Below are 18,144 nucleotides of genomic sequence, written 5' to 3'. Positions count from 1 at the left end.
TTTGCTCCTATACTCAACTCCTCTTGTTACGAAGGCCAACATTCCATTGGCTTTCTTCACTGCCTGCTGTACCTGCATGCTTCCTTTCAGTGACTGATGCACTAGAGTTGCTGCCTTGCAGCGCTGGAGACCCGGGTTCGATCCTGACTACTGGTGCTGTCTGTACGGAGTTTGTACGTTCTCCCCGTGACCGCGTGGGTTTTCTCCAAGATCTTCGGTTTCCTCCCACACTCCAAAGACATACAGATATGTAGGTAAATAGGCTTGGTAAATGTAAAAATTGTCCCTAGTGTGTATTGGATAGTGCAGGATCAACTGAATCCCACGACAAAAAGCAAAAAACAAAACCGAGCCAGACACCTTGTGTCTTGTTTATTCCAGAAGTCACTTTTACCAACATTCTCACCAATCATAACCCATGTGCAGATATGGCCAATTAGTGCGTCTGACCTTGGAGTTGTTATTGAGCTCTTGAGGCCTTTTCGTGAGGCTGCTGGCAAGTCGCCAGCTATGACAGGCTGTATGCAAAACCGATGTGGGCGTGAAGGTCCCACAATAGTGTTAATGTGCGGGGATCGCTAGTCGGTGCGGACCCGATGGGCCGAAGGGCCTGTATCTCTAAGACTAAAAACTCAATTTTAAAAAGATGCTGCCTGACCAATGACGTTACTCCAACACATTGTGTGTTTTGCTTAGGAAGGAAGGACCACCGTGAATAACTCTGGGACAGAGAAATCATGACCAGTTCCATAGTTCAGGGTTGTTTGCTCTTAAATATATTAGATTAAGGGGTAACATAAGTGAGCCGTTTAAGACTATTAAAGGATTTGGTACGTAGATATGGAGAAGCTGCACAAGGTGGTAGCACAGGGAATAGCAGGGAATAATAACCTTCATTACTGCTCAGGGATCATTTCAGGAAGGAGATAACATAAAAGGGGAGATACATCTCACAGAAGGACTTTGAAGGTGGAACAATTGGAAATTACAAAACTGATAGACTTTGTGAGGCAAGGACATTAAAGATACAGAACTAAGATAGATTGTTGACATTAAGATACAAACCACCCTGTCAAAATTAAATGGCAGAACGGGCCTGGGAGGGTGAAAATTCTAGTTCTATTCCTGTGGTTCCAAATCTAATCTACCTTTCAGGACGTTCAAAAATTCATCTGGGTTGCATTTTAAAGATGAAAAAGGTTGCTAACATCTGTCTTACTCTGCAAATCTCGGACAGAGTTGGATTATTTTAAATCTTAAACCAGATACAGAATTTAACAGCAGAGAGGGCATTAGATTTTGGATCTATGATGCACACCAACTATTTCAAATATCTTTCACGTCTTTCAAATCTTTTCGTTCATATCTTTCAAAACTTTTGAAATATCTTTCATTTTGTTTAATTCCTTTGGAAGCTTTCTTTTGCCAATGCAAAATACTGCTTTTAATGATATTTCAATTGACTGCTAATGTTTTTATTATCACAATGTGAAGACTGCCAGCAGGTAATTATGGCGTACATGAATACAACAGCTTTAGCATTAGACCCCCGCAGAAACATTTATTTTTCTCCACGAATACCTTCTCGTTATTCATTTGAACAATGAGAACTTAAATTAAATAACACAGCAGAGTGAATTGGGAAACGCAATTACTATTAAAGCAGATAAAATGGAGCGTACAGCCGAGATAGAATATAACATTCACACAAAACTATTTGTTTGCGAAGGAAAGGATGCCTTGTATAAAAAGCTGTGTAGCCTTTACATTACTACTATCGGGCATGCCCTTTAATAGGTTTGACCAAAAGAATCATAGAGTGATACAGTATGGAAACAGGCCCTTCGGCCCAACTTGCCCACACCATCAATGCCCTGTCCCATTCGTAGGGCAGAGGCATAGTGGAATTCAGTCAGGAGGGCGTAGTTTTGCGGGACCTCAACATCAGTTCCAGATCAGCCTCAAGTCTAAAGAAATATCTTGTTAATTAAATCTTTTCACCCCATTGGTGATATACTTATTATTCATGATTGCACATTAAGCACCCAACCCAAACTTCAAAATTTGTCAATTCTACCTCACCACTTCACTTCAGCGAATTATGTTTTACAACCATTAAAAAAAAGAGTTTGTGATCCAACCCATAACTCGCCCCAAGAGGCACAGTGAGCTCCAAATTGGGAGCAATACACATGTGCCTACATGTTAGCTAGTTTTGTATATTGTCACGTGTACCGAGGTACAGTGAAAAGCTTTTGTTGTGTGCCAACCAGTCAGCAGAAAGGCAATACATGATTACAGCCGAGACATCCACAGTGTACAGAAACACGATAAAGGGACTGTCGTGAATAACATCTAGTGCAAGATAAAGCCAGTAAAGTCCGATCAAAGATAATCCGAGGGTCTCCAATGAGGTAGATGGTAGTTCAGGACTGCTCTCTTGTTGTTGGTAGGATGGTTCATATGCCTGATAACAGCTGGGAAGAAACTATCCCTGAATCTGTGCATTTTCACACTTATATAGCTTTTGCCCGATGGGAGAAGGGAGAAAAGGGAGTGGCCGGAATGCGACTCGTCCATGATTATTCTGGTGGCCTTGCCGAGGCAGCGTGAGGTGCAAATGGCATCAACGGAGGGGAGGTTGGTTTGTGTGATGGTCTGGGCTGCATCTACAATTCTTGGTCTTGGATGGAGCTGTTCCCAACCCACTCTGTGATGCATTCCGATAAAATCCTGACGTAGCCTGACATTTCTGTTGTTAATGGAATGAAAGAACATATCCAAACACTGGCTATTTGTGAGGTGAATGCCAACATAATCAGCAATCTTTTTAACATCCAGCAACTATACCAAACCTCATTCAATATATTCACAAAATGCTGGAGTAACTCAGCAGGTCAGGCAGCATCTCAGGAGAGAAGGAATAGGCGACGTTTCGGGTCGAGACCCTTATTCAGACTGATATATAATGCGTATGAAGCACCAACATCCAATAATATTTTCCCTTCCCACATCCAAGGTGCTTGCTTAAAGGTTTACATTTACCTGGACAATGAGGCCTTTGGAGTCAACCATCCAGATTTTACATACAGCCTGTTGTCGAGGAATCCCTTCTTTCTCCATGGCCAACACAACAAGATTTGCTATTCCTAGGGCGGCCTAAATTAGGAGCCAGGACAAAACAAAATTACCAGATTTAACAAGATTGAAAACAACTTCCTTCTGCAAAATGCAAGGCAGCGATATAATCTTGCATTATAATCTTTTAGGTTATTTTCTGCACATCAAATCAGTAAAATATAATGACTTTAGACTTTAGAGATAGAGTGCAGAAACAGGCCCTTCGGCCTACCAAGTGCACACTGACCAGTGAACATCCCTAGCACTATCCTACACACACGAGGGACATTTTGTGATTTTCCCAAAGCCAATTAACCTGCAAACGTGTAGGTCTTTGGAGTGAACACCTGGGGAAATCCCACATGGTCACACGAAGAACGTACAAACTCCATCCAGACAGCACCCATAGTCAGGATCGAACCGGGTCTCTGATGCTGTAAGGCAGCAACTCTACCGCTGCGTCACCCGTGCTGCCCACCGACTGAAATGATGATGAAATAATTTCACTGTACTGATGGAGTGATGCCAAATTGGTACAATAACCTCATCTCCAGACCTTCAGATGCTGATGTCCAGGAGCAGCATGAGGCGATTCTATGATCTTTGGTTATTTTACTGGAGAAATGTTTAATTTCTGCTTGATAACTAGATTATGGTATTGCTGAAATGGTAGATCATGGTTACAATAATGCACCTGAATTACATTTCTATCACCAAAATCGTGAAAGCCTCAAGGCAATCAAAATGCATGTTGCCATTTGTGTAGTTTTGTGAAAATCTTAACATATAATAACATCCATCGTCTTAGGGCAGCAGGAGAGTTGCTGCCTTACAGCACCGGAGACTCGAGTTCGATCCCGACTACAGGTGCTGGCTGTACGTTTGTACGTTCCCCCCATGACCTGCATGGGTATCCTCCACGATCTTCGGTTTCCTCCCACACTCCAAAGTCATACAGGTTTGTAGGTAAATTGGCTTGGTATAAGTGTAAATTGTCCCTAGTGGGTGTAGGATAGTGTTAATGTGCGGGGATCATTGGTCGGTGCGGACTCGGTGGGCCGAAGGGCCTGTTTCCGCGCTGTATCTCCAAACTAAATTAAATCATCTAAGGTGGAATTTTTGGGTGAGACTATCAATATTAATGCAAGATGCTCTATATAACCACAGATTCAGAGTGACACTGTGGTATAGCAGTTGGTGCTTCAGTCACATAGTTCCACCAACATAGGTTTAATCCTGATCGAGGATGTTGCCTATGATCATGAATGTTCGCTCTGTGTTTGCATCCTTTTTCTTCAGTTCTTGCCACATCCAGAGATGCTGGATGTTAGGCTAATTGGCTGCTATTAAAAATAAAAAAAACTGTTGGGTTCTGCATGAAACAGAAAATGGGTTATCGGGAAATGTGGGGAATGGGACTGATTGGACTGTGCTGGCATGCTCAATGGGCCAAATGACTCCTGCCATGTCAAAAGTAGATAAGAGCCATTGATAAGCAACAGACTCAGTGATTTGCATTGCATGATCGGCATTTCAGTTCAGCATCATCCAATTGCTTTAGGTTCACTTTGATGCACAAAGACCTTTCTGCATTTGGATAAGCCATTCATGGTATCAGTGTTCAAAGTATTTTTGGGGAGCAATAATTTTCAAAGAGTTTTAAACCCTTTAATATTTAATATTTTCATTTTATCTGACATTGGCTATATTTAATGGATTTAAATTAGTTAACATAAGGCCAACAAGATTTTTAATTCAATTACTATGAATGTTTAGATACTGACATCAATAACCTTAGCATGTTACTGGATGTTCACAAACAGTCGCAAAGCCATACATTTTTGGCTTAACATTTTAATTGGGGCTCTACCTTGAAGCTATACATTTGTCATTATCACTTTTAACATGAAAACTTCAACTTTAAGCACTCCACTTATGAAGCAAAATGTATTCCTTCAGGCAGATCAGCTGGGATGGGCAATCTGGGGCAAGTGGACATGAGTAGTATTGAGCAGTCTGTGGATATTGGTAAATGTAAGGAGTTTTACTAATATCATAATCATAATCGGAAGAGTTTTGGCATGTTTTGAAACACATCTTGTTATAATATAGAATATTGAACGAGTCATGTGTTTTGAGAGATCGTTTACAAGCTTATCAAAGATGCTATTCATTAAGGAAGACAAATGGAATCCAGGCACACAGGAAATTGGGTAAATCGGTGCGTCAATCCTATCTTATTTTGTGCCAATCCACTATTTAGTTTTATCAACCTTTTAGATCTTACAGAAACAGGCAATGGAGTGGTGGCAGAAGACAGCAATAGAATGATAGGAAATCAAAATATTTTAAATTTGCAATTTTACTTTTAAATACGTGGTTAAGAACATAAATGATTGCAGCACCATTTCTGCACCGTCCCTGATGCCAATCTAACTATTCCCAACTGCCTGCAAATTATTTATACAGGTATATCCCTCTATTCCCTGCTTGTTCCAGTATTTGCCCAAATGCCTCTTAAATGTTGCTATCATATCTGCTTCCACCACCTCCCCCCATGCGTTCCAGGTGCCCACCACTCTCTGTGTTATGAAAAATGTCTTACACAAGGTGGAGCTAGAGACCCGGACACGATCCCGACTACAGGTGCTTGTCTCTACGGAGTTTGTACGTTCTTCCCGTGACCTGCGTGGGTTTTCTCTGGGATCTTCGGTTTCCTCCCACACTCCAAAGACGTACAGGTTTGTAGGTTAATTGGCTTGGTATAGATGTAGAATTGTCCCTAGTGTGTGTAGGATAGTGCTATTGTGTGGCTACCACAAAATGCTGGAGTAACTCAGGTCGTTGCGGACTCGGTGGGCCGAAGGGCCTGATTCCGAGCTTTTTCCCTAAACTAAACTTAACACTTTAAATTAACGCCCTCCAGTATTTGACATTTCCACTCAGGAAAAAAGATTCTGACATTCTGCTCTATCAATGCTTCCCATAATTTTATAGACACCTGAAACCATCTCCTTAATATTGATATGCCCTAGAATTTGAAGATACCCATCCCAGAACAGCTTCATTTATGTCATTCTTCTTGGTGAATACTGATACAACATACTCATTTATACATCCACTTCCTCTGACATAACACATTCCCCCGTTGTACCTTGATAAATTCCCTCCTTTGATGTGGGGACCTGCCTTTTCCTTAGCTAACCTCTTGCTCCCAGTATACTTGTAAAATGATTTACGATTCTCCCATGGCTCCTTTTAGCTCCCCTAATGATTTGTTGCTTTGAAATGCCTTAAGGAAAGTATAGTCTGCTGAAGAAAAATACTTTGTAGCAAAAGTAAGTAATTGGCAAAATCAGCCTGTCACAGTTCAAAAATGAGCCAATGTATTTTTGGATTTTTAATGTACCTCTGTATACCTGAGGAATTTAGTAAGAGATTTAATGTGCTACATTTTTTTATTGATTTGAAGCGGTTTAACACACACATACACTGGAGTCACTGAGATTGAGGAGGGTTGAGACATCAATGAGCTACATATTGAAAGGGTTTACATGGCAACTTGAACATTGGAACTTGTTTTCACCTTGATTAGCTGATTAAACATTCCCTTCATTAAAGCTGGTTCTATCTTAGTCACGTTAAAACTAGCATTAGACCAATAGTGAAAATATGCTCTGGATAAAGTAACACTTAGTTTTACTGGATAGCCACATTGGCTAATCCCTTGACAGAATGGGACGGGTTCTCTCCTTGACATTTCAAGGGTGCCAGAGACCAAAGGGAGAAAATAAATGAAAGTTAACCAGAGATTAATGACAGAGACTCTGATAATTTATCTCATTGCATTTGGGAGATTTTGCACTTACCAGTCTAATGGGGAAAACCCGGTTACCTAAAACTCCAATCTAGTCTGGTACAGGTATCATTTAGTCAAGTTATCAAGGAGTACTGTTAGCTACGGCGAAGCATATTTTAATTATTTGTTTTGAGGTTAAATTTGAAGAAGTTAGTTAAGTTTGTCAGTTATAGATGTGACACTCCACAGACAGCATGCAAATGTGAACTGTAATCATTCGCTTCATTTGAGTGCAAAATCGCCCAAATGCAATGTAATAAATGATCAGAGTAATTCTCATTTGGCATTGGTGCTCTGGAGGGAGGAGAGATATTGACTAATTCCATCAAGAGAATATATTTACTCTTCTTAAAACAGAGCTGTAATAACTTTTACATCCACTTAATGGAGCAAACAAAGCTTTAGTTTATCACCATATCATCATTTGGGCGGCACGGTGGTGCAGTGGTAGGGTTGCTGCCTTGCAGCGCCAGAGACCTGGGTTCAATCCTTACTGCGGGTGCTTGCCTGTACGGAGTTTGTACGCTCTCCCCGTGGGTTTTCTGAGAGATCTTTGCTTTCCTCCCACACTCCAAAGATGTACAGGTTGGTAGATAAATTGGCTTGGTATAAATGTAGATTGACCCTAGTGTGTGTTGAAAAATATTGTTGTGTGGGGGATCGCTGGTCGACGCGGACTCGGTGGGCCAAAGGGCCTGTTTCCACGCTGTATCTCTAAGCTAAACTAAATATAACCCTTGATTAGTAAGGATGTCAAAGGTTACGGGTAGAAGGCAGGAGAATGGGGTTGAGAGGGAAAGATAGATCAGCCATGATTGAATGGCAGTGTAGACTAGATGGGCCGAATGACCTGCCTCTACCTCATAGTAATGGACCAGATGTTCCCACAAATCTGATGACAACATTGAATCATATCCTGTTCCTGTAGTAATTACTTGCAGTAACAGCTCGGATCAAAACATTAATTGCAAGAGCATGGTTTTGGAAGTCTGTCTCAGGCATGCAAGCAACATAGTCTGCTGAGTCTACTAAAAGCTTTGAGATTGGGGATATTGATCTGGTAGAGGACATTAATATTTGTTCATTTATTCCCGCTAACGGTTTTGGAAGATTTTGCGGGAACAACATTGAGACTCTCAGTCCTGTGCTTCAAGGTGCCTGTTGCAGTCCGGATGGAAGGCAGTGATCATTGTCGCTCAGTGAACCATGAGCTTTGAGTCAGGCTGAGGTTTTGAACTTCAGACCTTTCATCAGATGGACAAGACTGTGTTAATGGCTTCACCACGAGGCTGATCCCAGAATCTGGGCAGTGGTATGTGTTATCTCATTTTTGGACTTTTATTGTTATTGGGCAGCATTGTACGTATGTAGCAAGCCAATAGGAGACATTTGCTTTGCTTAGCATAAATACATTTTTTTTGTAAACATCAGTAAATGAGTGAACAATGATTTGGAGCTTGATCTTCAGAAGTGCCTGTACGTAAGAACAGCAACCTGATGATTGAAATTAGGGTGACCTTGGCTCTGAAGTGGAGTTGAATGATTTTCCATTTGTCTTGTAGATTAAAGGTATCCTGCTGGAGTGGAACTGAAGTGATTTATGGACTCAAGCCTCAGCAACAAGTTTAAACCCACATGTCGGGTTTTAGAAAGAGCCATCATAGCTGACAGAAGGTGCGATAAGACTGATATTTACATTCACTTGCTATACGTAACACAGCATTGATTAGGGGCTAATTTACGACAGTGCTAGAGCATTTTCTGTTCAACGACTGAAAGTTTAGAGAAGCTTGTGGGCAGAAGAACCAATTTAGTTCAGATTAAAAGGGAGGATTTGAAATAGAGAAACTGGTTCTGGAAACTTTGTGCAGGACGAAACTGCAGATGTGGGTTTACACCGAAGATAAGACACACAATGCTGGAGTAACTCAGCGGGACAGGCAACATCTGATAGATGCAGCCTGCCTCACTGAGTTACTCCAGCGTTTTGTATCGATCCAGGAAACTTTGTGTAATGGGTTACTGGTAGATATTGACATGTTCCCGAAATTAAAATGGTGCCCACTTCAATTTTTAAAAGCAGAAATATTCACAACCATTTGCGAGGAGTTAATACATTGAAGCTGCCAGTTGTTGACGGTTGTTTTGCACACTGACCTCTCCAGCTCCTTGAAACAGTAATTTGTGATCCGACAGCTTACCCTTGGTGATACGTAGAGCTGACAGTAAGCCCGCCACTGCCACTGCAGCTGTCCCTGAACAGAGATAATGTCCATTAGTGACAGCAATACATAAACATTTCATGGGAAGGCTGCTGAGTCTCTTTATAAACTCCTATTCAGTAGTTTAGTTTAGAGGTACTGCATGGAATCAGGCCCTTCGGTCCACCAAGTCTGTGCCGACCAACGATCACCCATGTATTAGTTCTATCCTACACACTGGGGACAACAGACAGAAAGCAATTAACCTACAAACCTGTACAACTTTGGAATGTGGGAGAAAACCGGAGCAACCGAAGAAAACACAAGTGGCCACGGGGAGAAGGTACAAACTCCTTACAGCATCCGTAGTCAGAAACAAACCCAGGTCTCTGTCACTGTAAAGCAGCAACTCTACCACCGTGCCACTGTGCCACCCTCAATCAATACATCAATCAAATTATGTAGTTATATGACAGGAAGGTGACATAAATATTTCAGGGCTCGTAATTATAATTTACTTAAAAAAATTACTAATTCATACAGCTAATGTGCCACTCAGTTTTTGTCCAATCACAAAATGCAGCATTGCAGGCCGAAAGATCAAATCAGCATTAATAAGTCCAGTACAGAAACAGGCCCTTTGGTTCACCGTGTTCATGTCTTCCATTGTACACTACATTAATCCAGCATAAGGTCCATGCCTTAATGCCTTGGCGACTTTAATACTGGTCTAGATGATTCTTAAATGTGGTGAGACTATCTGCTCCTACCACCTCTACAGTCAGTGCATTCCAGATTCCAACTACCCTCTTGTATGAGTAAATAAATAGCCCTCAGATTCCTTTTAAACTCCTAATTCTTGTTTTTGTCACACCACATGGGAAGAAAGACTCTTATTCCCCACATTGTTTTGTAAAATCTCTATCAAGTCACCCCACTGTCTCCAGCACTCCAAATAAATGAAACCCAGTCCATGCAATCTCTCCTTTGGGCTGAATAATATTCCATGACAGACAACATCCTGTTGAATCTCGTCCACACTCTCTCCAGCACAATCAGATCTTTACTAAAGTATTGTGATCAGAACTGCATGCAATATTCCAGTTGTGCCCAATACAATGTTTTATAAAGTTGTAACATGATGCCATGACTGATGAAGGCAAGCGTCTAATGTGCCTTGTTTGCTACCCACTATCTATGCTGATGCTTTCAGAGATTTATAGACTTATATCCAGAGATTGCTCCATTCATCAACGCTCTTCAGGGTTCTATCCCTTTCTGTGCACGTGTTTTGCTTACATGCCCTTCCAAAATACAACCCTTGCATTAAGATGTAACCAAGTTAGTAGTACATGCCAAGGCAATACACATCATGAAATTTACAGAATTTTCAGAATGTTCTGGGACAGTAGCGCAGCGGTAGAGTTGTTGCCTTTTTGAGCCAGAGAACCGGTTTCAATCCTGACTACGGGTGCTGTCCTTATGGAGTTTGTACGTTCTCTCTGTGGCCACGACGGTTTTCTCTGGGTACTCCGGTTTTCTCCCACACTCCAAAGACACACAGGTTTGTAGGTTAATTGGCGTTAATAAAATCGTCCCTGATATGTTAGTGTAGTTGCACGGGGTGATCGCTGGTCAGTGCAGACTGGGTGGGCCTGTTTTCGCATTGTGCCTCTAAAGTCTGAAGTAAAGTCTAAAGAATGCATGATGCATCTTGATAACGATATCACATTTTATACTCAAATCGAACACAGAACACATATAATCTATATACTAAAACTCTCGTTTGTTTGTTTGTTCCTGAACTACAGCCAAAACAGCACATGATAGCGCGACAATCTTAGGCCCACCTTACTCACCGTCGTCCCTTTGGTGCTAATGGAAGAAGTTTCATTGGAATCGATGTTATATTTTAAAAGTTATTCACATTTTAAAGTTTAAATCTATCTCATAAGGAGGGAGGGGTAGGAAGGGGGTGGAGGGAGGCGGGGGAGGGAGGGAGGGAGGATAAGGAGGGTTGAGGGGGATGGAGTGGGGTGGGAGAGGAAGGTGGGCGGGAGGAGGGAGGGGGAGGGGGAGGGAGGGAGGGAGGGAGGGAGGGAGGGAGGGAGGGAGGGGGGGGGGAGAGGGGGGGAGGGGGAGGGGGGGGAGGAGGGGGAGGGAGGGTGCTGCACCAATACAGAAGAGGTTTGGGCCCAACAGGTCCACTTGGTATAGTATATAATAATAAAATAGAACATAGAACAGGAACAAGCCCTTCGACCCAACAATTCTGCACCAACCATGATGCCAAATTAATTAAGCTCATCTACCTGAATATGGTCTATGTCCCCATATTCCCTGCCTGTTCTTGTGTCTGTCTAAATGCAGCCTAAAAGTTGCAATCGTATCTGTTTCCAACACTTCTCCAGGCTGATCTTGCTGTTTCTCTTGAGCCACATCTGCATTTGGGTCTTGGCTTTTCAGAAACACCAAGGTCAAACGCACACATTAAGAAAACATGTCAAAATAGTACACACAATAATATGCCCTCAAAATATGATCGTACAATTGTTATTTCTACTTTAAATTTGGTTGTTAAAGCCTTAATTTAGAACTTTGCCGAAAAAGCTGGTAATTCAAATATTTTATGAAATTATGGCAAATTGTGTAACAAGGATGATAGTGCCAATCAATGTTCAGATTCTCTAATTACAGATTGCAAAACTTACATATGTTCTTTCTATCACAAATGCAAAGATTGCAATGGCGAATGCCAAAATGTTGCCAAATATGACAAAGAGTGATAATGGGTTAGTTTTGGCTCCCATCTGGATTAAACTATATACAGATGGAATATTTTTAAAGGAGCTAAATATATACATGGAATCTGTAAGCTGCCGAATAGTGCCACTGAAGCAACTACATCATTTTGTTTATGCATGTCCTTCAGTATGTGGCCTGAAATGAAGTGAAGTAGTCAGGGAAGGAGAAAAAGAAACATTATCTGGACAAGGTTCCTCAGTGAATCCAATCAAGGGAAAATTGTGACATTTTCAGAGTTTCTCTGCCATCGGAAGGACTCTCACCAATTACAGAAATGTTCAGTAGTTCTTTGGGAATCTTTATCATCCATTTTTCCATGCTGATCGGAGTTAGCTAATCTGTTTAATTTGCTTACTTAATTTTGTGGGTCATCTTTGTCATGGTAACCAATGGTGAGATGTAGGGCACCAAATGTTGCACTCAGTTACAAAGGTGATAAAAACATTTTTTTTAAAGAAACGGGTGGCACATGTTTGGGAGAGATAACAAAATGGCAGAATAAAAGACAGCACATTCTTATTTAGTGGTGTTAAATGTGCATTTGTTATCAGATCAAGGCACAGATCTGACAATCTTTACTCTTGTAACTACCAAAATAGCAACGGTCATCAGAAACATGCATTTACTACAAGTATACTACAGTCCATTTTTTATAAATAGTGCAAACCCGACTTCTAAAAATACACTGAAACAACATTAAACACTGCACTTTCGACTTATTTTCTCTTTGAACTACATAGTCTCTGTCCCCAACAATCTATTCCTTCAAAAAAATAAAATGCTGAAGTAACTCAGCAGGTCAAACAGCATCTCTGGTAGACATGGATAGGTGACGTTTTTCATTTTTCAGTGTACCTCAGTACACGTGACAATAAACTAAATTAAACTAAGCAGGTTGGGACTCTTCTTCAGACTAATTTTCTGTCAATTAGTCTGAAGAAGGATCCCAACCTAAAACATCACCTATCCATGTCTTCTAGAGATGCTGCCTGACCTGCTGAGTTACTCGGTGCTTTGTATCTTTTCAATTATGAACCAGCATCTACAGTTCCTTGTGTCTAATAATCTACTCTTCCAAATCTAAAGTTACATAACATGGATGATCCATTCATTTAACTATTTTCCACCCAAACTAAAAGAGGCTCTTGCGCATTTCACAAACATTTTCAGATGAAGTCAGGGATAATTTGATTTCTTTCAAAGCAAATAAATGCTTCAAATTAATGCCATTATTCAATAATTGTAATATTCCTCAAATTTTGCAATGTGAAAACAACTTCCGGCATTCCAATGTTAGTATGTCTCCTGGACAGTTCTCCAAAGTGTACTCAGCTACCTCCTCAAAGAACCAATAAATTCAAGCCTTATTGTTTCCGAAACCATGCTGGCTTCACTCAGAGCCTCCTGCTCTGTTCAGATACTCGATAACAACATGTAACATAACTTATACATTTGCCCACATTATGTTCAGAGATTTGCTCACTAATTTTAAAAGTATACCCCACCCATTTTAGATTTCCCATGGTTTTGACTTTACAATGGTATATAAATAGAAGCTGCTTGTGCAAAAATAACTACAACCATATTTACCAGAGTAAATCCTGTTGAATTTGGTGATATAATGCCCAACACCTCATTTATCCAAGCAATTCACATATGGAAAACAATGACACTGACACAAGCTACATTTAGCAGCCAAAATAAAATGAGGGAAAAAATCAGGTTGGTTCCCCTGAAACGGGGATGTATCCAATTCCTATAATCATATCTTGCACATGATTGGCATGTAAAGCAGAAGGACCATACCACCTCCAAATCTATCTACACTGATCAGCCAAAACATTATGACCTGAAGAGCCAAAACATTATGGCCACCTCCCTAATATGCTGTTGGTCCTCCATGTGCAGCCCCATATGCAGCAGGGTGCGATGCACTGTATATTTTGACACGTTCCTCCCCTGACCACCATTAAAATTTACTGTGACTTGTGCCACAGTAGACCTTCTGTCGGTTCGGACCAGACGGGATAGCCTTTGTTGCCCTCGCGCATCGATGAACCTTGGGCGCTCAACACCCTGTCGCCGGTTTGTGGTTTGTCCCTCCTCAGACCATTGTCGGTAGGTACTCACCATTGCTGACCGGGAGCACCCCACAAGCCTTGCCGTTTCAGAGATGCTCTGACCCAGTTGTCTGGCCATAGCAATTTGGCCCTTGTCAAAGTCGCTCAGGTCTTAACTCCTGCCCATTTCTCCTGCATCCAACACATCAACTTCAAGAACTGACTGTTCACTTATATTAACTGCCTAATATATCTCACCCCTTGACAGGTGCCATTGTAACACGGTATTCAATGTTATTCCCTTTGCCTGTCAGTGGTCATAATGCTTTGGCTGATCGGTGCACTATCCACTGCATCAAGTACCTCTTCCCCATCTGAGGCAGTGAGTCCTATATTAGCCTTATCAGCCACTTCACAACCCAGACAACTACAGTGGAAGGAAGTCATCCTTCACCTCAGAAAAGATAAAACTGGTGGAAGAACTCAGCTGATCAAGCAGCACGACTCACTGAGTTCTTCCAGCAGTTTAGTTTTTGCTCCAGATTCCAACTATTGCAGTTTTTTGCTTCTCCATCCTTGACTTCACAATCTGTCTCATAAGGGAGCAGCGAGACATGTTTGAACAATGGTGTAACATTTTTACTGGTCAACTCTGTCCACTGCCTTTTGCATGGAACGACTTAAGTGTCTGCAAGTTTCCAGATCTCTGGGTAAAATGGAGGGGTTCCAATGAAATAAAATTGTAAATGCTGGAAACTCTCAGCAAATCAGTCAGGCATCTGTGGTAAGAGAAAGAGGTGATGTTTCAGGTCTTACTTCGTCTACGGAAATGATGCATGACAATGTGCTACAATGCTAGGAACTATATTCTGCACTCCGTATATTTTCCTTTGCTCCGTCTATTGTACTTGAGCTTGACTTTATAGCATTTATGTATAGTATATCTGATCTGTTTGGATAGCATGCAAAACAAAGCTTTTCACCGTACCTCAGTACATGTGACCATAATAAACTTAAATCTGAAACCTAAACAGAACACCAAAGTGTCCAGGATATCAAACATTAACTGCTTCTTTCCACAGATGCAGCCCAACATGGTGAGTGCCTTCAGCAGCTTTCCAATTTTTCTAGCAAACTCCATCAAGCATTTCCTGGCTTCTTTCCACCATGAAGAGGAGTTGTGGTGGGGAGAAGCTAGCATGGATGGGAGTCTACATTGAGATCCTCCATTAGATTAGCTTTGCCACTGGATCCAGCCCCTCTCATATGAGTGTTGATTATATATTTATAAAGACAGAAGATAACAATGAAGTATTACACTTTTAAAATCGTTCGCTATTTTACTTATTCATATTTTTAGGTGTGAGGTGAATTATTATATTCGAGTGTTGCGTTTTTCCATTTTTGCTGGAAGCATTGAAAAACAAAATGGCAGCTCTGACAAAAAACAATATTGCAGGTTTGGCTTTGCAAATACTTCCAGGGAAGTTTTGTCAAAGGGGGATGTTTTTGCCTGCAAACAATAAGCAATTATTTTATTTGAGGCTCAGGGGCATGGAGATTTGTCCCTTGGCTCCGGATGGATCCAGACCTGGAATGTATGCAGACCAATTTCCCTCCTGGGATGAATAAAGTTTTATCGTATCGTATAAATATCAGCAAGATGCACTCTGCCACATGTGAGCCAATGTGGGTTGGGATCACACGTCACCAGTGAGCACATTCTGGTCCAGTTTGGTTTCTACTTCAGCCGTATTAATGATACTTTCAACTGACTTTTGGAAATAATCCAGATAATGCATGCAGTTGGTAGTCACTGAAAGCAGAGAAATTCCTACCTATAGTATGTAGCATCTGGAATTACTTCAGTGACCAGCAGGACTAAACCGAGACCAATGCTTGGAGATTAAATGATGGATGGACAAAAGTTAATGGCAGCAAATGGGAAAGGAAGTTGATGGCACTTTAATATGGGAGAAATGAAAAATGACAGAATTAAGGTGGTGGATGAAGAGCAGAAGCTTCAACTGCACAAAACGGGAAGGGGACAGGCCATTTGTGGCCTTGGATAGATTAGCATTGGGGTTCAATGGTTTCATTGTCACATGTACAGAGATACAGTGAGATGCTTGTCAGACGGTACAGTGGCGTAGTGGTTGAGTTACTGCCTTACAGCGCTAGAGAAACGGGTTTGATCCTGACTACGGGTGCTGTCTGTATGGAGTTTGTACTTTCGAGAACAAAAAATTGCAAATCAAAACAAAACGCCAGAGGAGCACAGCGGGTCAGGCAGCATCTGCAGACACCATTTTGGGTCAATCGGAAGACCCTTCTTCCCACTGATTCTGAAAATTCACAATGTTTTAGAAAATTCCAAAGTCCACAAATAGGCGGGTGGACTTCACACCAGAGCAACTCAACTTTTCAGACTTTTTGAAAAGACTATCCAGCTGCTGCTGGTTTTCGAGTCTGGCACACAATGCTCAAGTTGCGTTATAAACGCGCATTTTACTGGTCTCCACATCAGCTACAAATTCCAAGGCCTGCTTGACTACTAGTGGAACTGGTCCAAATTCCTATCATAGACTGGGTTTACACATTGTGTAATTTATTCAGGACATTTTATCTCAATGCTCAAAGTGGGTCTGTCAAGTTTTAAACTTCCACTTGCGCCATGCGTCTGCCAGAATTGTGAAATCCAAAGCATTTACAACACCAGGTCTGTAGCCTCATAACAGTGGTATATGTGTGGCAAGAACAGGCAACGCTCGAAGAAACCACAGCAAGCCACCATCTGCACCACAACACATTCTTGCGACACTGCAGGATGTGAAAGGCTGAAATCTGAAGCATATGGAGTGTGAAATAGAATAGCTGAATTTGCTGAACATCTACCTATACATTCTTTTATGCTTTACATATATGGATTATCAAATCTATTTACATCATGAATAAAATCTGAGTATGAACATAATGGCTGATTCTAAAGAAAACCATGGAATTGGATTCTTCACACCTAAACCACTTTTGCTTTTCAAGGCAAACATACATACTGAAATATTTGAGATCAATAGTCAATAGTCGTTTATTTGTCACATACACATAAATGTGTAGTGAAATGAAACATTACCCGCAGTTGAACAATAAGACCGATAAGAATAATCAATAAAAATGCAATAACACATACAATCACAAACTAACACCAAACAAAAAGAAACATCCATCACAGTGAGTCTCCTCCAGTCACCTTCTCACTGTGATGGAAGGCCAGAATGTCTTTCTCTCTTCCCCTGCCGTCTTCTCCCGCGGTCAGGCTGTTGTCGTTGCCACGTCGGGGCGGTCGTGGCTCCCGACATTGAAGCCCCCGCTGGGCGGTGAAAATCCCGCGGCCTATTCTAGGTCGCGCCGGACGGTGAAAGGTCCACGGCCTATTCCAGGCCGCGCCAGACGGTGATAGGTCCACGGCGGGCCGACCCAAGCCCCGCGATTCGGGGCGGGCGAACACTCTGCCGCTGCCGGAGCTCCCGATGTCGGCCCCCATCCAGGGGCCTGCGGGCTTCCGACCTCCACGAGGCCCGCGCCGGAGCCTCCGGAGACGAGTCGCAGCCGCTCCCGCAGCATCCGCAGGCAGCCGGCGCCGCAGGTGGTCAGTCCGGGCCGCGGGCTCTCCATGGCCGGTGGTAGGCCGCAACGGGAACGGGGACACGACACAGAAACAAAGGTCGTGTCTCCGTTCGGGAGAGAGAATTTTACAGTTCCCGTTCCCTCCCACCCACCCCCAAACATAACATACAAACCCTACACCATATTAAAACTACAATTCATACAAAAACAACAAAAAACACAAAAGACAGACAGACTGCAGGCAAGCCGCAGCTGCGACGGCAGCGCTGGCTCCTCAGATGCATCTGAAAGCACAATTTAAACTTCGAGTTTCAATGCTGGACTTCTTGGACTAAGGGACAATAGTGATCTTGGCTTAATAGACAATAGACAATAGGTGCAGGAGTAGGCCATTCAGCCCTTCGAGCCAGCACCGCCATTCAATGCGATCATGGCTGATCACTCTCAATCAGTACCCCGTTCCTGCCTTCTCCCC

At 42.1% G+C, this 18,144-nt stretch overlaps 1 protein-coding gene across 2 annotated transcripts in view; it reads right to left on the bottom strand.

Moving 5' to 3' along the window:
* The window catches only part of me1 (malic enzyme 1, NADP(+)-dependent, cytosolic), a 325,940-nt gene that overhangs the window by 67,697 nt on the left and 240,099 nt on the right, over positions 1 to 18,144 (bottom strand). For both annotated transcript variants that reach the window (XM_078399713.1, XM_078399714.1), the window contains exons 8-9: positions 9,137 to 9,234; positions 3,046 to 3,159 (exon numbers count right to left, since the gene is read on the bottom strand). In XM_078399713.1, coding sequence (XP_078255839.1) covers positions 3,046 to 3,159; positions 9,137 to 9,234 — 212 coding nt within the window. The remainder of the gene's footprint in view (positions 1 to 3,045; positions 3,160 to 9,136; positions 9,235 to 18,144) is intronic.

The sequence above is a fragment of the Rhinoraja longicauda genome, chromosome 5 (assembly GCF_053455715.1).
Source record: "Rhinoraja longicauda isolate Sanriku21f chromosome 5, sRhiLon1.1, whole genome shotgun sequence".
NCBI classification, from domain to species: Eukaryota; Metazoa; Chordata; class Chondrichthyes; order Rajiformes; family Arhynchobatidae; genus Rhinoraja; species Rhinoraja longicauda.
The sequence above is the reverse complement of the archived record's forward strand: the minus strand, read 5'-3'. Positions and strand labels throughout refer to the sequence as shown.